We start from the raw sequence: 24582 nt of genomic DNA, 5'->3' as shown, positions 1-24582 counted from the left end.
GCTAACTTTATCACTTCTTTTCTTTTCAGCTACTGTATATAAAAATCCTTATAATCCTGATAAAATTTCAGCAGACTAAGAATCCAACTGATTCATCAACTAAACAACTGAAGAACCACAACCCTACTAACTTCACTGCTGCATCACCGCCCACGACCAGCCCTTCATCTTGTTTGTCTACAACATATACTATTCCTGTATCTCATCTAAGAGCTTTTCCCAGCCTGTGCCTTATCGTCAGAATCATAATTAGCAGGTGCTACATAATCAACTCAGCTATGTTATTTTAATTGGTGCATTTGTGCTAACACAGATAAATCACTGATTAAAACCTGCACTTAAGCATTTTCTAAGTTTTTGACTTCAAAGTTTATGGGCATACTTCCCTACAGTTTATATCCTCAGTTCACGATACCTGTAGTTTTATTTATCAAGTTTAAAAGTTGGAAAAACATATTTATACCTTGCTGATTTGTATTTCATATTTATGTTTTAGCATATTTTGCAGTCTGTTGAAAGATTCAGTTGAAAAAAAAAATACCCACACTATTTTATATGATCTATAAAGGTGCACTATTTAACTTCTCTTGTGGAAGATCTGCCGCCTGCTTTCTCTATAAAGAAGTTATTGCTTTGCCTAGAATGTTCCATTGTATGGCATTAAACATATGTATCTTGCATTTATCTAAACCTAAGGCTTTCGCTCTGTCAAATTTTAGTATTATGCACACTGTGAGAAGACTGCAAACAGTTATGAAAATGCATAATTCACAAATAATATCATACTAACAAGTATATATGAACATATTTATAACCACAACTGACTCTGTGCACAGCAGCATGCTAGCTGTGTCTCAAACATGGATCTATAATACGAACTGGATAAGACACTCCCCCTCCGTCTCTGTGTGAAATCGATTAATGGCCGTTCCATAGGTACTGCAGCTAAGGGAACTCTGGCCCAGAAATAATTCTCCTATAGAGCACAATGATTTTTTTGGGAATTCAAACGCTTGTGTTTGGCCGGCAGGGCATCCACAGCTTTCACAAAGGTCAGAGTTTGTAGGGATTCTTCTGTATTTTCACAACATTAAAGTTTTAGAATTTTTAAATCATTCAAAGTGTTAAGTTTGTAAGATTCAGCCTAGCCCCACTCTGAGCCTGCGCTAGATCCACTCTAACAGCTATCGCTCTGATTGGTCAGAACTGATTACGTGGTGAATGTTTCTGTTGACACAAGATGGCCGGCTTTATTTCCATTAATTCAGGAATTAATGTGGAAGAAAAAATCTTTAGTGGCATATCGCACCCATGAGCACAGGTCATTAAAACAACAAAATGCTGTCTTTGGTTCATTTTCCAGGTCTTACTATACTTCCATGGTTATCTTCAAGGCTTATCCTAACTTTTATTAAAAGCATGCAATATAAAATAAACAATAAAACAACAAAACAACAAAATAAAAATTCAAACAGTTTTTTTTTTTTGGTGTTTTAATATTTACTACACCTCAAAATTTGCATTAGCATTAGCATTGAGACACAAACAACTCTCCCACCTCTTTCCAAAACAAAGTGTCCTCCGGTGAAGTATTCATTTTATTTGTGTAGTTTTTAACATGCCGTCAGTGACATTCACCCACAGCTCCCTGTCCACTGCCTTATCTTTAATTATTTATTCATTTTAGCTCAACAAAAAACACAGAGATAAAATTGGACAGTAGGAAGTAGTGACACTAACAGTGAGTCTACCGAGCGCTCTTATGCACAGAGACTATTACTGATTCTAAACATATCTCAAATATTTAAAAAAAATCAACAATTTTATAAGCAATACGTCTATTCTTCCAGTGAGTTTGGGGACATTTAAATATCCATTACTTTGTTGGAAGATAGGTTGGAAGTTGTTGTTGTGCAAATGTTTAAAATTCAAACTTTTCTTCCTTATATCCCCTAATACCAAACCAGGAAGTTGTCTGAGGGTCCGCACGACAGCTGGAGCGCCTCACTTTAGTCACTGCAGACTTTAGGAAACAAATGCGCTGGTAATTTCCCCCGACTCTTGATGCCTATCTCCAAACATAAAGAGGATTTAGTTTGGGCTGAGACTCTCCCATGCTGTTAATCCTTATTCTTTACAATCCAGTGTCTTTGCATATATATGTGCATGTGTATGTGTGTGTGTTCTATCGGCCATTTCTCCCATCAAATGAATCAAAAACAGTGAAAAGGTTACGCCTGACAGCAAATTATCACAGGGCCATATAGCAACCCCTATTTCATCTGTGCAGTATTGTGTGGGCATGCATATTTAAGGCATACTATTATCTGCAAAAAGCAAAGAGTTTAGCAAAAGGAAGCATCTGCATTTTAATAACTATGTCTAATTTATTTCATTATGACTGGCTGCACTTTAAATTCCTCACGACTTCATTTCTGCTGATGGCGTCGCTATGGTAATATAGTTTGTTTTGTCTGTGCACCTTCCCAAACAAGCCCATCGCAGTCGGTTTAAAGCTGTTGTGTGTAAATGTATGGGTCTGTATGCATTATTATACAGCAAAAATGATTACTGCAGCAGCTCACAGATTCTGGCTCTCCTTAGAAGATTTGCATTATTTTCTATCAAGGAAATTCACAGGGTCGGGAATATTTTGCATTTCTACCGCAGACATTGTAGAGAACAGTCTTTGGTCCAATAAACGTAGGAGAAAAATATGTCTAAAAAGTAAAAAAAGACTGGAAGACAGATAAAAAAATCAACAATGACTTACATAGATTTTATTCATCCAATTCAGTTCAACTTCTTGTGAGCCAGTAACACAAGTTGGAGGTCATAATCAACAAATAGCCAATTTTATATAAAAAGGAGTAACATTACATGAGATATTTGCAATAATCTTCACATATCATATAAGATTTATGAATTGGTGGACTGACGAACCGACTGGGTAATAATTCACTGTAAATTCACTACCAAACCATCTTCCTTTTGAAACGAAAGTAGAAGGGGCTAGCTCACTTGGCTACACTTTTTTCCTTTGTGGGTAATATGGCTCCTCATGTATAATGTGAATCAATTAAAATGTCCATATAGTGCCTCAATATTCACTACCAATTAAACCTGATAGCTAGGTAAGGATCAAAATATCACATGAATATAAACGGGAAGTAGATCCATGTGTAGAGGACTGACACTTCTAATTAAAAGAAGCTGTAAGGTCATCAACACATGGTCTCATTATAGACTAAGTATACATATACATATGTTAAAGTGACAGTAATTCAGTAGTAATTGTGAGAGTTACTTTATAAATGTCACTCTTCTCTTATACTGAAATAGCACAGACTACTGACATGTGAAAATCCAACCCACTAACTAGCTAGCTGCATACTGTTCTAATTAAGGTGTGAATAGTTAGCATTAAAATAGATATAAATATGCATATGCACTGTATGTTGAACATTGGAAGTACACAAAAATCCAACTGGGATAGTAATGAATACAATATGACAGAACTAACAACATGCTAAAGGTGCTCTATGTACCTTTTCTGTTAGGGAGTCCACGACCTGCTTGTCTCCATGGATATGTTATTTCTTAGTCTAGGATGTCCCACAGTGTGACATTAAGCTTATACATGCATTCAATTACAGGTGTTGTTATAGCAAAACTATCTTGAATTTTAACTGTTAATGGGCTCGCCTCTCCACAGAACTGACCTGTAACTATACCAGCATATGTAACCTACTTGCCTCTATGGACAAGGTGAAGGTTACATAGTGCACCTTTAAAATATGTGTGCTTTGAAACTACATGCAGTAGAATATTTACCAGTATGACACATTTTGACATTTTTGTAGTGAACCCACGAATACTTATGCAAAACATATCTGTCTACACCTCCACTGTTTCCACTCCAACTTTTCACGCACTTCACAAATGTTATACCACGTTTAAATCACTCATGAAGCACTGAATTATGCAAGAGGAAGAGGTAGGAAGCATTCGAATACCTTCACACGTTTTACCAAGTGCAAATCTGATGCTAAACTAATCCATAGATATGCTGAGAATTACTTACTTGATGACATTATATAATATTGACATAAAGTAAACAAATGATTATTGCATTCTGGAGAGAGTGCATTACACATCAGGACCACACAAACCTTATTTTGTACCATAACCATCTGGATCACCATGGATACTCTGGACAACTTTTTTCTCTCAATGGTTAAAGGTCCTATATTATTTGAAATGAACTCTTTTTACCTCATCAAAAACATATCTGGAGTTGTGTTTTGCTTCATTCGCACATGTTTGAGTAACCCTTGATGATTAGTGTGTCTACATCTCCACACTTCAAAAAGCTCTGTTCCACCTTGTGATGTCACGTAATGGTGGTTTTAAAGATAACAGCTGCCTTTTACCGTTTGTGCAGTAGAGATGGGCAATTCCAGGGCAATTTCTTCATGTGCTCCTCAATAAGCATGGTGACAACTAGTGCAATGCTAGTGTCACGATACTAAAAGTTCAAACTCAAGTAAAAGACCCGATACGCAATACCGATTCCGATACCACGATGATAATAAAATCTTTATTTACTCTTTTTTTAAACAGTCAAATATGATTTTTAACATTAAATCATAGTACTTCTTTTAGACTTTTTTAGCACTGATACCTGCTCAATTGAATATCTAGTTTCAATTTTGACTTTAGTATCGATTAGTGTCTGATTTTCAGTACTTTTGACAATCCTATGTCATTTTACTATACTTAATAAGTAATAGTGTTGCTATCCAATCTCCTATGTGGATCAAGTTTTGGCCAGTACATGCCAGTCTCAGTAGAAGCCATATGCCACATCTCCTGAGCAAGGTAGATAACACAGTAACCAGGTGTGTTAGTGATCAAATGTACCTTGTGGACAGCCGGGGGACCTGCCACTACACTGTGTGCTAAACTAGGCATCCTAATGAAATAAAAGGGCTGCTGCAACATAGAGTTACCTGTAAAGGCGGGAGCTGTTCCACTGAGACTGAATAATGCATTTAATGGTTTGGCACTGAAATGTATTTTCCCCACAGTCCCCTGTCAACAGAAGGATGGAGAGAAAGGTAGAAAGAACAAAAACAAACATGCAGGGAGGAGGACCAACAGCCAATTGAAATATGGAGACGAGAATAGTCAGGGGAGATGGCGAGAGGGCGGAGAGGGGAGGCAGAAAGCACCGTTTGCAAATCACAAATTAAAAACATAAGCGTTCTACACACCATACCATGTCCCAAAGGAAATATACAGCTTTCTGAATAAAAAGCAGATTTGGAGCAGGGATCTAGACACAGACAGTCCTGGCCTTTTTCCATCATATATAAAGCACCAGCTGAGAATGCAAAACCACAGACTACAATAACATTTAGCAGATGTCATTGAAATTGTACCACTTTCTCGCTTCACTGGCAACTCCATTGGAAGATATACGCAGCACAGTCAAACCATTTGACGAATGGCCACAATTGTAAAAACTAGTATTTCTTATGCAATTTAAAAACAGTTTCGTCCTTTGAGTCCATACATGCAAAAAAACAGAAAGAGACAAAAAAAGCGGATGTGAGCTGACGACAGAATTTTCAATCAGTGTAACCATGGTGAATTAATAACTTTAGTGGGTCCCATTGACTGCAGAGGGAATCATACTTTGAACAACAATAAAACTATAGCATAAACACATATATACACTGGCAGGGGATAAACGTAATGGCATAATGTCTGCCTTTCAAATTATCTGTAGTATAATGTATATTTCTCATCAGATAAAAAAAAAATAATCTCAAATTTACCTTATATTTGTCAAAAAATATGACACAGTCGCAATGAAACAAAGAAGTCATCCAAATAAGGAATGGATTTTTTCTGTGTGAGCTATAGAAGTTGCCATTGGCCATCAAGCCTAATCATCATTATGCAAACTGCCTGATATGTGAATCCAACTGATAAAAAAATAAAAAATAAAAATAAAGAGTGTATTACGTTTTTTCCATTGCAATAACAGCACAAAACACAATTTAGTACTCACCCCCCTGGTCTGTGCTGACGGTGATGAAAGCCACTTGCCGAGGAAATGAACTCAAGTCGGACACACCGTTGAGGGACTCGATCTCAAAGGTGTAGTTGGCGTGAGCGGAGAAGTCGGTGACTGTGACAGTGGCGTTGGTCAGCCCTAGTGGCCGCGGCAGGAATCGCAGCTCCTCCTCACAGATGTGGCACTGGTCCTGCTCCGGTCCACAACGCTTACACTGGACGTTGTAGGTGAGGTCGCGGCGCCCCCCGGTGTCACTGGGAGGGGACCACTCCAGTAACAAGAAGGAGTCGTTCAGGTTAAACATCAAGTTACGAGGAGGAGAGGGGGGGCCTGCAAACAACATAGACAGTATCTGATTTATTTTATTCAAAGATTTTATGGGTATATTTTGATAGGACAGCTGTAGCGTGAAATAGGGAAAGAGAGGGGGGAGCGACATTCGGCAAGCGCTTGAGGCCAGGAATTGACCCCATCATGCCAAGGTGATAAAAACTACATGAGTGCAACATCTTAAACCACTAAACAACTGGCAAGCACCAACACAAACAGTACTGATACAGAACAGTAATTTACACAAATACGTTTTCATAACTAACATATGCAGATTTTAGATTGTTTGAATTGTACTGGAAGGCACTTTTGTTGTCTTGACTTTTGAAAAGGGATTTATTAATAAACACTGATCCACTATTGAAAACTGAGGTCCTAAAGTAAAGTTTCTGAATCAATATATGAATAGTTATGTGTAAATGATGTTGATTTTGTACAAAACAACTTTTGGAGCTACCTAGATTGCATATTACGTAATAAATAGAATGTAAAAATAAACATGGGTATACTACGTCAACAGATAAATATTATGGCTGACCAAAAGTTTGCAGGCGAAAAACAATTTCGAAGTTTAGACACAAAAAACCTTTCCAAACCAACCATTACAAGACAGTACCATTAATACTTAGAAGAAAAAAGAAAGCGATTGTATTTTCAGTTTATTAAAATATGATCTGTGGTCCACTGCAGAAACTTTCTAAGCTTTATTTTTTGGTTTGTGGAGTAATATTAACCCTACCACTGTGAAGGAACAGCAGGGAACAAGACACTGTAGAAGTACACAAAATGTTGCTCAGCACAATTATCTATTCATTTATTCAAGTTTGCAACAGATTTGCAATTTAAACTTAGTGATTACTGACTTTGTAAAAGATATCAATACATTGCCGTACCTATGATCAGCACATTTGAAATCTATTAACAACCAAAATATCATAAATGCCGGGACGTTTGTAAATATTATGAACATGGATCAGTAGGAGGCAAGCCAATAGTTGATAAAAAAAAAAAAAAAAAAGAAGAAAAACACCAATGAAACGTAATCTGCAAGCTGTGCACAAAGCTGGCCTGAATTCTTTAACTTTTTGGGCTCCCTAGATTGTAGTTAACTTGTCAAACTTTCTGAAGAATTGTCAAAATTGGAATAAACACGGGTATACATTGGCAATGGAAAAACATAACAATGTATGGTTTTTGGCTCATGCAGGCTGATTCACAGAGGGTGCATTTGTGCATGGGGCGCGCATTGTGCTGGAGCAGGCTGCAGCTGTCAGCCGGGCGGAGTTAAAAGACCTGGGGGATCCGAACAGTCCCGTCCTGCCAAGCTCACTGTCTGCCTGTACAATGGGATGTTTCCCCCTCCCCAGATGACTCCACCCCCCTGTGTTATCCCTGCAGACTCCACTGACTCCTCCCACGCATCCCGCTCCCCTGTCATTTTATTGTGTTCATGTTTTAGAGTCCGATGATGCCAATAAATGACGATGCCAGTATTCTGTACGGCTTGTTGTCCTTGGGGTGGGAGATTTCCAGTTGTTAAGCCAAATATAAAGTTTACTAAAACAGAACAAAAATAAAATCAATATCTAAATTATAATCAATACTTACTGTACTGTATATAGTATAGTATAGTATTGTAAAATCCCACACTGTAAACCCATTTTGACCTTTTCTGAATAGTTTTAATACATTTGTTCTCCTGTATAATGCATAAAAGACCAGATGGTAAACTAAATAACAAATGACTATTGTTATTATTTTATGTTGAAAATATGGGTAGGCGTCAGTTATCTGTTTCCAAATTGAAATCCCAATCTTGCCTCAGCATTTTCAGTCATTCAGGAACTTTTTTTCAGATATACAACTCCCCAACTCTTTAAACATGTACACGGGACAAGCTTCTTCCTCGTCTTTATCTTTATCTCACAATTTAGACCTATAGAATGACAACAACTTCCCCTCCTTTTAATCTCCCTGTCTTCCTCTCCTATCATCACCTCTAATCCCCTCTCTTCACCTGGGACAGTCCCCGTAAAAGCCCCGCCCCACAGAGCTGCCCCGCTGTCATCAATCAGGGCCGCTCTCCTCCAGGGGGGTAGATGGTATCGGACGCTCCCGTCGCCGGCTCTCCCTCTCGTCACCTTTATCGCACTCCGGTGACACCCCTCCCTCCGTCTTCAGGCCGAAACTCTTTAATCTCCATTTCAATTCCTCACTTGAAAAAAATTGTTTATGGGCTGGTCCTGGAGGAGGCCCTGTTTTTACAATGCATCACCATGGCGACAGTGAATGTGCCTTACAATTGGGATTAGAGGACATTTGCTTGTGATCACTCTTTTACACTTTGCATTCAGTATTCTGTACTGCAAATTAATATGATGTGTAACTTTTTACCGCAATAACTAAGATGACATATTTTTTTTTGATTATTATTATTTTTTATGATTTTATTGCAATGAAAAATACAGAAAAAGCATATTGTGAGCGGATTTGCATCTCCAAAAACCTGAGACCTGAGAAACCCTCCACCTGCTTGTCATATTCCACCGTATGGCATGAAGCTTATCTTTCTCCACAGAAAATGTCCTGAAGTATGGTTTAACATTTCTATTTCTATGGAATCACAGAAACAGAAGTTATATAGTATACAGATAAAAATACAGCTGTTTCATTCATCGTCTATTCTGGATGTACCCGGCCGCACAGTCTAGATTTAGAAAGTGCCGCTCCACTGTAACATGCCTTAAAGAGTGGCAGACAGACTGGTGAGCTCGGCACACGGCCCCGTCTATCTCACTGACAGCCAAATGGATTTTTAATTAAAGCAGAATTAGTCCGGTTAAACTGTAATTTAATGCAAATATGAAGTCTTAATGATAGTCGCTGAATCACAGACCAGACGAGGCAGAAGTGTGACCCATAGACTCTAATGTACTGGATAAACGCTGCTGTATTTATCACCCTTTATCACACAGTTAAAGTACAAACAAAGTGAACAACAAGTTATTTTGCTGTATGTCTCCTTGTCCATGGAGACAAAGAAGTTTAATGTCACACTGTGGAACATTCCAGGCAAAGCAATATCATCTTCACGTTGTTGAGCAATTGGCGAACCCCCTGCCAGAATTAGAAAGTGTGGCATCATCATATTCTACCATCTGAAAAACAAACATACAAACAAAACTCACGTGTGCAGGCCATAGTGGGCGGGTCTTTGTCTGCACGGTAGAAGCCGGTCTCACAACGGCACACGGCCGAGCCCTCACTGAAGCTGAAGCTGTGAGGAGGACACTTGGAGCACTTTATGTTTCCAGCAAATGCCTTGAAGAAGCCCGGGTGACATGCTGAGGACAGACAGACATAAAACAAAGGTATTAGGGCAAATACCATTAAAAATACAAGAAAACAGCATAAAAATGTGTGACGTGAGCAAATTAAATCAGTGTGACGCTGTGATAATTGTTTGCATTGTGTGCGTTTGAGTTGTGCGTGTGTTTTTAAATAGATGCTATTTACTTCTGTGACACATTAAATATAATTCTGACACAATGAAATTCAGAAAGCAGGGAAGAGCAAACATCTTGCTGAAGTGCTTATAATAAATATAAAGGGGCTGTACACAGTTTTTGCCGTCATGAAAATGTGAAATTAGTTTACAGATGTTCAAGCTCATCCCGCACTTTCACAATGCATTCCTAACAGGTATTCATCACAATGAGGTTTTATGCATGTTTCACAAGCAAGGGCCAAAGCAGAAATTCTAATAGCTAGCCTGCTAACAGCACTCCAGTGTTGGGTTTGCGATTGATAAATTATCTATTTTGAGTTTACTACTGTACAAAAACTAGTTACAACCAAACAGAAACGGACATCAACTGGAAATCTGTGAAGTTATATAAGTAAATTGAAAGCCTCCACCATATAGCACTTTCCTCCTCAGCCTCTCAATCTCTTTATTTTTCCCAACAGTGATTGTAGACACTTTCTCCAATCCATCACAGCATCAATGATATCTCCGACAAGCTCTACCCATCAAACTTTACCCTACCATAAATTACTCATACCTCATCAATTATCTGTCTCTTCTTGGTAAAATACAACCCTCACACTCTGGATCTAAAAAGCACAAACAACGACGTAATCAATAAATAAAGCAGACTTCTTTGTCAGAGAGGGTGTATTTAGGTGTCCAGCCTCCAGATTCCCATTTGCTGCAGTTTGTCAGTGAGTTCATCGATTTCACAGGCAGCGACACTGCGGGCCGGGATCACCTTGAAGAGGCCACAGTTTCTGAGCTCTGAGCGTCTCTGCTGTGGTGATAAATGGAGCTGCAGGGGACAAGGAAGACCCCCACACCGGAGAGATCTTCAAACAAACAATTAGGACAAAGACAACGATGGGAACATGTGGGGATGGGTTAAATATAGAAATGCTATATTAAGGCTGTGTTATTAGTTAAGATTGGGATTAATAAAACTAAATGGCAGCACGTTTAGTTGGTTAAATGAAGGTAATGTAAACTATCCCTGCATTTTCGATGAACTTTTTGGTGTTGATAACATAGGGAGAGGTATTTCATTGTAGAGCTCACTGATATTTCCTGTATTTTTGTATTTTGTTCAGGAAATTAATATTGATTCTTGACTCTTTTAGTTGTTTTAAAGGACACACAATTAAAATGATCAATCATGTCATATCACCCATATAGAAAATGATATCAGGTGGTCTTCAAAACAATACCAGGAACTGAAAACACTTTACATTAAGCAACAACTCACCAATTCACGCACACATTCATAGACCGACGTGGGTTAAGCGTCTTGCCCAAGAGCACAATGACAGTATTAATCTGTGGGAGCTGGATCTGACCGCTCAACCAATAATGTCTATGTCAAGAGTGGGATTTGAACCACCAACGTTCAGATCAGTGGACAAAATGCTCTACCAGCTGAGCCACTGTTGCCCCATTTTTCTATTTAAAGGCCCAATAAGCAACTTTTTGGTGAAAATGAAATGAAATAGAACCACAAAATGCTACATCAATAAGTAAATAACTGCATATGAGGAGGCAGCTGATTTTGCTGAATTACGCAGAAGAGAAAATATACCAAGCAACACTACTGCAATATTCAAATTTTTTTTATAAACAAATCAAATCCATTTACACTGAATTCAGTCATTTTTCCACAATGTATCAGTTGAATGCTGTTCTTAAAGAGGTGGAACTATACTATATGCAGCTCCATGGACAGGATTTTTATTTGGCAACATCTGTCTTCAACTTTGCGCATGTAATAAATGAATGAACTGACTTTAGTTTTTTGTGTTAGAATATCTTGGGATTTAAACTTTTTTTTTTTTTGTCAACAGAGCAGTTTCTATTTAAAACACTGCCATCACGCTCTATGTGTAACAGTATGATAAGTTGCATACCCCGCGGCGTACCAAGGCTGCCTCTGTCATTACCCTCTGATACGGAGTTGTCCTTGAGTCAAAATCCGTCACTCACCCCTCATATTAACCCTGCACCCCACGCCCGTCACACATCCCCCACTCAACCCCCTCCAACACTCCACTGGACGCTGCTTTAGACTGTCAATCTAATGATGCCGTGGTCCGACCTTAGTGGAGCGGTGGGGATGTTTCGAGACTTGCCCTGCTCCACTGCGATCTGTCTGGCCCGGACCAGTGGATCCAAGGCCACTGCGCACAAGGAGGGACGCACAAATGATGGCAGAGAGGTTATAACGCACATACACACGCACACACATACACACACACAAATACTGGGAAAGGGGTCTTGGCAAAGCTGGTGACAAACGGTGGACTTGACCGGAGTGGACAGCCTGTCAATATGAGTGAGACCTGGATATTTTGACTGAAGAGAGACAAGCGGGTACTTAAAAGTGCAGTCTGCAAATCAAAATGTCATGCTTTTTTGATCCGTGAAGGTCAACATGCTGCATAAGGTTAGTCAAAACTGGATTAAATATATAAAAAAAAGAAGCATGCTAGATGTACACACTGTCACGACTACTGTTCAAAGTTAAAGAATGTATTTTTGAGGACTGGCTTAAGAACATCTTTGGATATATTGTTAAAGGTGCACTGTGTAACATTTCTAGCACTACTGGTACTACGACCTACTTGTCTCTATGGATATGTTATTGCTTTGCCTAGAATATTCCACTGCCATTCAACTTCCAAACAGCTGTAATGTTATAAAAGATCAGTGGTGGAATGTAACAAAGTAAAAGTAGTAAAGTACTGTACTTAAAAAAAAAATGGTATCTGTACTTAATTTTACTTAATGTAACTTGAGCAAATAGAAAAATATACAATAAATAAATATACAAGCTAGGAACCCCCCCCCCCCCAAAAAAAAAACAAAACCCAACAACAAACAAAAAAAACAACAACAACAACAATAGATTCAATTGTTTCTACACAAATCTTTATCAAAATCGCCACATTTGAAGTTTTACTAGATCTCAAAATACTTAATACTTTTACTTTTTACTGTTTAAGTACATTTTAATCACCTACTTTAATACTTTTACTTAAGTAGATTTTTTCATGACATAGTTTTTCTTTTACTTGAGTAATTTTTTGGCCTGCTATCTATACTTTTACTTAAGTAACAAAATCGAATACTTCTTCCACCACTGTAAAAGATTAAGATTAAGGTCAGTTTAATATCATACTAAAATGTGAAATATTACATAGTGCACCTTTAACATGCAACTGAAGTAGAAACTTTGTATATTACATATTTTATATAGCTGTCATGCACTGAAAGTAGAAAATGCAATGCAAGATGAAAACTATAAATCTAACCCCTGTAGTATTTTTCCTTGGATTCTGATTATAAAAAAACATCATAACAATAGCAGAAGTCTGTTTCCCATGGTATATTTTTACTACTGGCCATGTTGAGAAAGAGATAGTTGCATTTATGATATATTTGGAAAATGTATTTCTGGTATCAGTTGCATTCAGGTTTATGCATTTGATAGTATATTTCACATGCAGGCTATGTGTCCACACAGATAAATGAAAGTGTAATAAAATGTTGAGCGGAACATTAGCTACACAATCTCATGTTTGATATCTTTACTTCACCTGTAAATATATATGTACAGCAGTTATGTCTAGTCTGTGTGTGGGTGCGTGTGTGGGTACGTGTGTGTGAGAGACAAGAAGCCTGACTGAAGCCTGCGAGGGGCGCTGATTTACTCCGAGCTCTTCTGCCCAAGGTTAATGGGGTCTGGAAGTGTTCCAGAGCATCTCCATGAGCTGAGTCCACAGTCCCAGCCCGGCGTCTCCGCTCGGGCCCCTTCAGACCAGAGCGGAACACATGGAGCTGAACCACTACAGCGCATAGAGTGGTTAGAACTTCACTGTCCATCAAACCCATCTGCCACACTGTCCTAAATTATACAGGACCACTAAGTCTAATCGAGTGTTCTCAGCCCTGTAGAAATTGCACTTTACAAGAGCATGCTAACACCTCATTTCCTTTGGCTAATAGTCAGGCTATTCCAGCTAAAACCCCAATCACATCCAGGAAATAGACTTAAAGCCCCATCTACCTTAGAGTGTGAGAGTGAGTGCAGAGGAATGAACAGGTCGTGGACGGAGGCCGGTGATGGGTCCCTCTCCAGCGAAGAAGAACAATTCCAAGAGGAGCACAATTCTGCAGCATTTACTATCAGAACCACATCAACAAATGTTGCAGAATAGTTCAGCTCTTGAAATCAAAAGAAGCCAGCGAGGTGAGCGAAGAGGAGGAGGCCAAGCAAAGGATGAGTTGCAAAGATGGGAAGATGCAGCCTGGAAGTTAGTGGAACAATGGAAGAGAGTGAGTAACCCTAACAATGACAATGAGAGAAACTCATTGCAATTTTCTAGAGATTATTTTCTAAACTGTCTGTAAAACTGTAAACTTTCTTTCTTTGAACACAATAAATCTATAAATATTAAAAAACAAAAAACCCTAACAATGACACTTGGTTTATATACTTACACTTGTACAATACAATAACTATGGTGGTTTAATTCAAATATATATTCTTGACTTTCTGTGAGTAAAAAAGGTATGTTTAATTAATTCATTGTTCTGGGACAACCTAAAGTAGCTTACTAGAGCCCTCCCTCTGACCCAACAGGCATTACAACTTTTTTGCTTACAGAAGTGTTTTAACATTTTCTGTACACAAAGCTACATTTTAGCTCTACACAACAAAACACTGCTCTGAGTTGTAAGGCTAAAAGTGACTCAAGTGCGATCTTTCACAAACTGGAGATTACACAATGTTCATGTCTTCCCGCAGAAAACGTCATAAAATCTTTGGTTCAATAATGTAACAAAACACTCCAATCACATTTTTTTTTTTTCTCTAAAGAAAACAATCTTCATTCCAGTTATCAGCAACACACAAGTGGATTGGCCTAAGTGTCATCTATATTTGAACTGCATCATATCTTTATAAGCGCTGCACAGTACCTAGAAACACTTTGACTTGAGTGAAATGGCACGTCTCTCTTAGCGTCTCTCACAAAGCCCTCCTCTGCCTCCTCTGAATCATTACACATGTAATCAGGAACAACACTCGGAGACTCTTCAAATGAACAGGCCTCTCTCTCTCTCTCTCTCTCTCTCTCTCTCTCACTCTTCCTCCTCACACTTTTTATTTATTTTGCTCAGATGACGAGGCGCTATCTGTGATTCACACTGGAGAATGGAAAGGCGCTTCTCACAAACATTTCAGCTCAGGTCTTTACAAAGGTGTTTCTTAATTAGTGACATAACTTAAGACAAGCCGAGACTGAAGGAGATAAAAGAGAGTATTAATTAAAGCTGCACTATGTAACTTTAGTTAGAGTTAGTTTCAATGGAGATGTAATAGATCCTTTTCAGGGAACCACCTGCCTAGTAGTTCAATTCTCTCAAAAAACTGTGGAGCCACACTTCCTGCTCCATTCATTCACTATTAGGATTTAGCAGAGTCTTGCTAAAATCAATCAATATTTAAATATCAGACAGATGAAAGCAAATTACAGATGAATAATTAAGACCTTTACGATCATGTAAGCACTTAACTGGAAGAAATGTATGTGTTTATAAAAGTAGATATTTGTGTTAACCTAATCTAAATCTCAAAATAACTCATCTAATGACAAGTCCATTGTTTTTCTGTGCAAAATGATTTAGATTGTAGCACTATTTAACATCACAAATTCATTTTAATTTCAATTAGCTTCAAGAAACAAGTGCATACTTTTCCAAACACAGAAGCTTCCTCTTTTGAAGTATTTACATGATAGTAAAGGTCTTGACGTGCTGTCTGTGACTGTGTATTTGTAACTTCCTGACCACTGCCTGATATTTAAGTATTGATTTATTTCATTAGGGCTCGGAAAATTTCCAGTGCACAATGAATGGAGCAGGAAGTGCAGCTCCACAGTTTTTGAGAGAACCAGAACTAGCCAGGCGGTTGTGTGAAAAAGGTCTATTGTGTTGCCTGGAATGTTCCGTCATATGGCATTCAACTTACTTATAAGACAGACATGTTTACACACTGTTTCAAGGCAAAAGTCAGCAAAAGTTCTGATCATAACTAGCACTACGTAAACCTCTCCTTCAGACCACTGTTAATTTCCTTTAATGATAGAAACATTGTTCGTAAACTTGAGTGGAGTTTGCAGCAGTCACAGAATCTCTTGGTACAAAATCAGCACAAGGGTAAAAACAGTCCGTAAACACACCATATGTGAATCACGTTATTGGCATACCGGTACCATATTAATAGCGTCTTTCAATTCTTTGCATCTACTTTGACTTTCATTTAGATTTGTAAAGCCTTCTGAGATGTTTACAAGCTGACATTTTAACTTTCATCTTTATGGGTTCCAGTTTCACAAAGACAATATTGTACTCTGGTGTAATCTTCTCCAGCTGGCTTTGTGATTTTAATCTCAGATGACATTTAGGGATCAGCACATTTCACACCCAGGGAAATTATTACAATGTTGACAATGTATTTGAATGTTAAGATGAACCTAAAGCTGCAACAATCAAAAGGAACAACTGGGAATAAGGGAATATGACTACTACGACTACGACTATTACTACTGCTACTATTATGACTGAATTACTATACTTTTTTGCATTAGTAACCTTCTCTCTGGGGTTGCGTTTAAATTGCACACAATCTCTTTTCATTTTAATTTGCTCATTAATACAGTGTTCTGCCATAGTCGGCCTAAGTAATTTAAAGACCATCAATTACATTTGTGATTTACTTCAGCTTTAATTAAGAATTTAATTAGGTATTTTGTGCACGGATTTTGGATCGTTGCAGCTTTAGAGAAACACATCGACCACGAATCCATTACAAAGAATCCAAGGCAATGGACAAAATAAGCCTCTTAAATGCAAGGCTATTTTTACTCACATTAACAAAGAAAATCAGTGGTAATAATCTGCATTGCGTTGACAACAAGATTCTTATACAATGCTATTACTAAAGTCCCGTCTTTTCACTATCTGATACTAGTTCAAACAAAAATACTTTTAAACTCTTTGTTCTTATGCGATTCCACTGCCTCCTAAGTAGACACACACACACACACACACGCATACACACACACCTGTTGCTCTCATTATGTACATTTTGATGCAACTGCACATTTAAAATATGAACCAAGCACAACATTTGACCCATTTGTTCACATGGGAAAGTTGATAATTTAAAGCACTGCATAAGGGGGGTAAATATGATCCAAAACTTAAACGTCACTCTGCCCCACTGTTGAGTACATACCAAAAGTACCAAAGTTGTCATATCAAGTAAAGAGTACGTGGTGAAAATGTCTAAAACAAACAACAGAACAAAATATCCGATTCTAGCTTCAATACTCAAAAATGGATTAGCGCCATGCAGTACTTGTATTCCATTCGTAAGAAATTTCATATTATTATTTCATTTGTAAAACTCAACAAAAGATCTGCAATTAAAATATTTGACTCAGTAATAATCGTATGTGCGCTCTATCAAACAAAAGTTCCCAGAAGGCTGCTTATTCCTTTGCTTGTTTTCCTTCAAATATTTACCGAATCAACAGGTGTCAGCTTAATTTGTAAACTGCTTTACGAAGGAATAGCTTTTCATTCTGTAGCAGCATATAGGAAAAGTATTCTTTAAAAAAAACATGAGATAACTACACCCACAAACTACCTGCTAATTAAACATTTATTGTGCTGTACATTTAGAACATTAAAAGGTTGTAAAAAAAAAAAAAAAAAAAGCAAAAAAAGCAATTAAACTACAACAATAAACCACAAGTGCTAGATTTAAGCCCAGCCCGCACAAGACAGAGGCTCAGAGACGGTCTTGTATCTACAGTGGCATTATCGTGCGTTGGATCTTTTTATGGACTGGATAGGTCATCCCTTTATGGCTGTGTTTATGGTGCGTCTGAAGAGTCCGGTGTCAGACAAACTAACAAGGCAGTAAACCCTCCAACAACATCACTTAGCTGAGCGGAGGAACGCCGTGGACGACTCTAAATCTCACTGTGGAGACAAAACGCTGGAGCAGGAAGAGGCTATGGGTGCACTGTGAAACAAGGGCTTTATGGGCACTGTGATAATGGTTCACACTGTAAAAGAGACGCTAAAAAAAGAGCTAAAACTTTAACAGCAAAGACTGGGTGGAGATAGTGATTTGCGGATGACTTATGGCTAAGAACTTTTATTTCGCTAGTACATTTAGTGGGGGATTATTACTAACTTGTCACAAATAGATTACATCCATTTATTTTACTCCATTACAGATGCACTATGTAACTTTTCTGTTACTCCAGCTGCTCATCTGCATGAAGAGGCTTTCGCTTTGCCTGGACAGTATTGCAGGTCAGATTTGTGGAGAGATAGTACACCTTTTATTAACTTGACTCCCTAAAAATGTTCTAGGGCAGTATTCCAATACAAATGACCTTAGAGCAAAGTGAACATAGATAATGATTCAGAGAAGCTAAGGATTATGCAAACTTTATGAGATCAGCGTCAAAGGGTCGCTAAATAACATCTTAGTTGATAGGCCTGCTCCAGAATTCAGACTCAGACAGAATCGTGAATGTCTTAAAAGAATCTATGGACATGATAAAGAGATAAGCGTAACAAAACATGGCTCACATTTATTTATTTATTATTTTTGCCATCATTGTAGTACTGAAACTACTGCTTTTCAAGAGGTGTAACACTGCTCTTTTTTGTTCAAACCAAAAAACTGGCTATAATTTTGTGGCAACTTTACCCCCTGAGATCAAGTGTCACGACATCTTGTCTCATTCCTGGAGATAAGTTCTTTAGACTGAGAAGCTTTTGAAGTTATGGTCTGAACCCTGCCACAGCTTAGACAGGTTATAATGCAGTATTGTTGTAAAAAAAAATACAACGTCATCTCTCATGCTCTTGTAAAACTTGTTTTATTTCTGGAAATCCATTCACCATTCACTTTTTGAGGGAACCGGGACTAGCCAGGCGGCTCCGTGAAAAGAGTGTATTGTGTTGCCTGGAATATTCCATCATCTGGCATTCAACTTACCTATCTCTGTGGGGACAAAGTTACAAGTCAGATCTTTGGAGTGGTGACCCAGCTAAATAAATTCAAAATAGACATGCTTCTAGGCAAAAAAATAACATCTCCATGGAGTTAAGATGGTGGGATACCTTCCGCCAGCAAAAGTTCTGATTATAACCAACACTGGATAAACTTTGTAATAAACTGAAGAGACCTCTGCCAGACCACTTAAGTTTCAGGACAATGTTTCTATCATTGAAAGAGATGGAGTTTGCAGCAATCGCATAATCTCTTGGTACAAAATCAGTACAAGAGTCAGGGGTCAAAACAGTCTGTATACACCATATCTCGATCATGTTATTGGCATATTGTTACTTTAGAATGAGAGGTTTTTGAATATAGCTATGGTCTAAATACTGCCACGGCTTAGACAGGTTATGACGCATTAGTGTTGTAAAAAATACATTGTCAACTCTCATTCTCTTGTAAAACTTTTGTATTTCTGGAAATTCATTCACTATTTACAACAAATAAGCCTACACTCAATCCACTCTTTCCAAACAAAATGTCACCTTGCCAATGACACACAGGATGCTAAGCTTTAGTTTTTACAAAGAATATTATAATAGACATGGATTTCATTTCTAAAAACCCTTTTCTTGCCAGGACTGATGCCGATTGTATTCCTACCGTGTGACTTAAGTTAACAGCAAATTGCCTTTAGCAGTGGTAGCATTAGCATAAAGGCCTTCCAGTGCAAAATAAACAACTACCGTGTCTTCTGAAAAATTGGAAAGCCCAAACAAAAGAGGAAGATAATGATACAGCAGCGTTTTAGAAACATCGACGACAACATAATGGAGCTGAACTGAAATTACAATGGATCAGTCAGTTTAAACACTTGGATGAGACTCTCCTCCTCCTCCATAGCAGCGTTGGATTTTTAGACATCAACCACAAATTGAATCAAAGAAATGCTGTGATTTTTTATACCAAAGAACAAAAATGAAGAAAAATTGAAATTAGCTGTCCATGTATATTTCTATAGTGCTTTTTGTGCTGTTGTAAGAGGAGGATGAAAGGATAGAGATCTACAAGAAGGGTCTAATAATGGACTTTGTTGGATGTGTGAGGCAGTCCACTCTGCTTCGCTATCTATCTTATCCCAGTTTGAAATCTCAGGTACCCCAGTGTTTATTTTCACAGTGATTTTATGAAAACTAGGTATTTTCTCAAACTCTTACATCATCTTTTTCTCTTTTTTTTAATCTCGCTGTGCACGTGTATGGTGTTGTACATGTGTATAGTGACAATAAATGCATTCTATTCTATTCTCAGCAACACGTGGAAAGATATTTTTGAACTGTCGACAACACATTAGTCAAATCTAGTGTAAGATAGGAAGTGAGAAATCATTAGAAAGGGTTCTTAGACTAACAAGATTCCTAACAAGAAAAGTGTGCTTGTTTATGCTGCAAACTCTGTTCCATAAAAAGATGCGTTAATGAAAAGTGTGACAGAGATTGTGTTTGTCATCGTGTGCGGGTGTATTGTGCAGACAGACACTAATTCAAAGACAAATATTGTGTCACTTCCTGGAAAAGCATTTGATCATTTCCATGTCCTGATTTAAACTTTACAGTGGCATGTACAGATATCAGGAATACGCAGTCTAATCCACATACAGGGTGGCAGTGGTGAAGGTTTAATCTGTAAACCTTAAATGGTAATCTTTACCGTTATTGTGTCTGTGGCGAGATACATAATCCTGCATTGCGTACACTGGCGTCTGAGCAGTGTACTCAAATTTTGTTACTTGAGCCAAAAAAAAAAAAAAAAAAGTAGAGTAAAGTAAGAGTAAAAGTATCACATGAAAAGATCTACTTAGGTAAAAGTATTAAAGTACCTGTTTAAAGAGTAAAAAGTAAAAGTATTTTGTGCAGATTTTGAGATATTATAAAGTTTCAAATGTGGTGGTTTTGATAAAGACTGAATTTTGCTCAACAGAAACAATTTAATTATTATTTTTTTTCTTCCAAGTTTTTTTCTTCCTTCCTAGTTTAATTTTGTTTGCTCAAATGATGATGTTAAAAATAAACATTGAGCCTTTTCAGCAAGTCTCAGATATAATATTAATATCAATATCAATATCAATATTAATATTAATATTAATATTAATATTAATATTAATATTAATATTAATATTAGTATTAATATTAATATTAATATTAATATTAATATTAATATTAATATTAATATTAATATTAATATTAATATTAACACATACTTTTCAGTCCAGTTAAAAAAAGTTGTGGAGAAGAAAGTACAGATACCTGCTCTCAAATGTAGTGAAGTAAAAGTACCCACTGTATAATGTACTTAAGTAAAGTACAAATACCTAAAAGTAAAAGTAACACATGAAAAAAATCTACTTAAGTAAAAATATTAACATACCTGTTTAAAAAGTAAAAAGTAAAAGTATTTTGCACAGATTTTAATATCTTATAAAGCTTCAAATGTAGTGAATTTTTTCAACAGAAACTATTTAATTATATATTTTTTTCTTCCTAGCTGTTTAATTTGTATAATTTTGTTTGCTCAAATTATGAAGGTGTTAAAAATAAACCCTTTTCAGCAGGTCTTTCAGGTCTTTCAGCAAAACTTTTATTTTTCAGTCCAGGCCAAAAAAGTTGTGGAGTAGAAAGTAAAGATTCCTGCTCTCAAATTTAGTGCAGTAAAAGTAAAAAGTACCCACTGTATAATGTATACTTGAGTACAGTACTTTACTGCTTTTACTTCATTGCGTTACAAGTATGAATGTTGCCAAAGGAAAACCTAATATGATAACTTTTGCTATTTATATAACATATAATTTATACTATTTACACAATTTCCATTTTGGTTGTGTTTTCTTATTTTTTTTTCTTATTTTTTTAGTCTTTCAAAACATGTTCAAATTTGACCAACCATAAACCGTGAGGTTCGTTACTGGTAGCCAAAGAGCTCACTTAATGTAGAATGGCCGTGAATACTTTCACAACTGCTAGATGTAACAAGGACTGGGACAGAGCAAGGCAGACAATTTCTGATGACGATTATTGAATGCAAGAAAGGATCTCTCAAGTTCGGGACACGGGAACAAAGTTAAAAGGACACAAAACAGCTGATTGGTTTAACGGTAGGAGCATAACAGTGTCCAATGAGCCTCACTGTGATCTAGAACGTAGGTTAATGCTCTACTTACTCATTACAATGATAGAAGAGACACATTTAGAGAATAGGTAGATCATAAGGCTGTGCTGGACTACAGCACCTGAATTGACTGATGTATTTTAATCTTACTTGGGCTCCATTATGTGATCTCCATAACAATATATCATTATATCATATCCACTGCCCACCTAGACCCCTGCTGTGAATGTGACTACCCATTCTTCAGCAGGAAACATATAACCTTTCCAGGTGTGAATGGGGCATGCATTTGTTTTCCCAGGCAGGAGCACACCTTAGCACATTGTCGCCTCTCTAATGCGGTTAGGGTTTGTTTCTCCAAGAACTTACTTAGCAAAAGGACACAAAGCGCTTCACACAGTCGCCATTGTGATAAAGTGTTCCGTCAGAGGATGAGCGGGGAACATTTGCCAGTAATTAGAGGAGAATGAGCACAACTGGAGCACGGGTCTCTCTAGTTAATGATCTGAGGAAGGCAGAGTGTACTTTCAGCAGACACACCTGTAAACTGTGTGAGCCTACCTTTATTCTGCAAGATAACACAAAAAGATTGAAATAGTATCATTAGCTAAATTTGGGTATTATGAATAACTTACTAATGTGAATACAAATCTTGGAATTTTGTAATGACTTTAGAAAGGCACTGTGCACTTTCAAGAAACACACCTGTGACCCCCAAAGCGCACTGCAACTTGTACTTTACAGGAAACTGTTGTTGTGTCCTTAAGCAAGACATTTCACCTACATTGTCTAACATGAATATGGTTTGTGCACGAGCATCGTTGGTGGTCAGAGTTGCTGATGGCACAGGTTGGCAGCCTCGCTTCTATCAGTCAACGAGTGTGGAGTGAATGACTAATAATGCAATGAACCAACTTATTATTATCACTGAATTAATATAAATACAAGTTCATACATGTTGGTAAACTTTAGTTTTGTGGAAAACAGGGAAATTCAATTTGTAGGTTATAGTACAGGTATTTGCTATCATGTTTTCATTTTTATTATGTAAAGGCAAGAATTGAAAAAAACAAAAAACAACATATTATTTTTTTGTGTTGCACAGATTCTTGTCAACTTCAATATGGATAGCAAATACACATTTTAGAGCACAAATTGGTGTTTGAAAGCCTGAGGTTACCAAACAAGCATTTTGCTGCTTATGTAATAATAATAATAGAGATGTTTTTACTCAGTAGTGTTGTTGGGGCTTATAAGAGGGTCTGACCTTGCTCTACTCTTACATGATGAAGTTGTGAAAAAAAGCTTAAAAAATATGTTTGTATCCATGTAAAACTCCCCTTTCCTTTTTGTTGAAAAAAATGTTATTTTCATTTTCAGAACATCATTCAAAAATGCTAGCTAGAATTTGATCAAATTAACTGAAATCCGTGATATCAACAAACATTTTATGGTGATCTATACTTAAGACACTTGCATTTTTATGCTGTGAACTTGCATTCTCTGGGATGAAAGATGAATTTTGTAAGGATGACCCGTGTGAGCATAAGCTATGGCACATGGGAAGTGAATCCATTCAAAAGTATTTACACATGTGCAAAACCCATGATCACTCTTCTTTGTACAACATTATTCACACTGTTTATCACACTGTTTATGTTGTATAACACATAGTTTCACAGCAATGGTGGTTGACCCAGTTGGAAATCTCCCATCTTTAGGCAGGCCCTGAATGCATCACTTACGTGTGGATCAGATCTCCATGAGGGTCGTGTCAAAAGTTCTTGAGCATAGCTGGAGGTTAGTGCATGTCTAACTACTGATCTGTGAAACCAGTGTTGTGTGTGTGTAAAACTGTTTTATGCATTTGTAAAAAAGGTTTTTGTGTATTTTGAGCAGTTGTATTTCATATTGATAATTTAATGGCTCTCTTATTTTTGTCCTTGACTAGATTTAGCCACACACACATCAAGAATTTACGCATACCATTTCCTAAAGTCACAGACAAATAAAAGAAAGTATGGGTACAACTAATCATGCCACAGATAAATACAAAATTACACATTATTAAATTACACATTTGACGACATTAGATCAGGCACAAACTGGTTAGCACAAGTGTAAATACTTTTAAATGGCTTCTCTTAGTTCCTGTCTCATTTTCAGATACACAGATTACATTGCAGGATTTCTATTTAAAGCTGCATGCATATCTTCTCACTATTTGGCTACCAGACATCAGCTACTTTTCCCCCTGAATAACACAATGAGCAGTGACAACTAAATTGTGTCAAAAGTATGTCAGACTTTGCTCCTACATTTCTCCTTCGAGTGGTAAATCTTGCCCTTTGACCTCCAAACTGTAATAGAGAGAAAGAGAATATGAAC

General features: G+C 37.3%; 1 protein-coding gene across 1 annotated transcript in view; it reads right to left on the bottom strand.

The window, feature by feature from the left end:
• LOC117388935 (ephrin type-A receptor 6-like) overlaps positions 1 to 24582 on the bottom strand; it is a 202348-nt gene that overhangs the window by 82824 nt on the left and 94942 nt on the right. Inside the window, exons 4-5 of the mRNA XM_055230560.1 lie at positions 9604 to 9759; positions 6080 to 6415 (exon numbers count right to left, since the gene is read on the bottom strand). Coding sequence (XP_055086535.1) covers positions 6080 to 6415; positions 9604 to 9759 — 492 coding nt within the window. The remainder of the gene's footprint in view (positions 1 to 6079; positions 6416 to 9603; positions 9760 to 24582) is intronic.

The sequence above is a fragment of the Periophthalmus magnuspinnatus genome, chromosome 21, assembly GCF_009829125.3.
Source record: "Periophthalmus magnuspinnatus isolate fPerMag1 chromosome 21, fPerMag1.2.pri, whole genome shotgun sequence".
NCBI lineage: Eukaryota > Metazoa > Chordata > Actinopteri > Gobiiformes > Gobiidae > Periophthalmus > Periophthalmus magnuspinnatus.
Note: the sequence above shows the minus strand (reverse complement) of the source record. Positions and strands in the feature narration are given on the sequence as shown.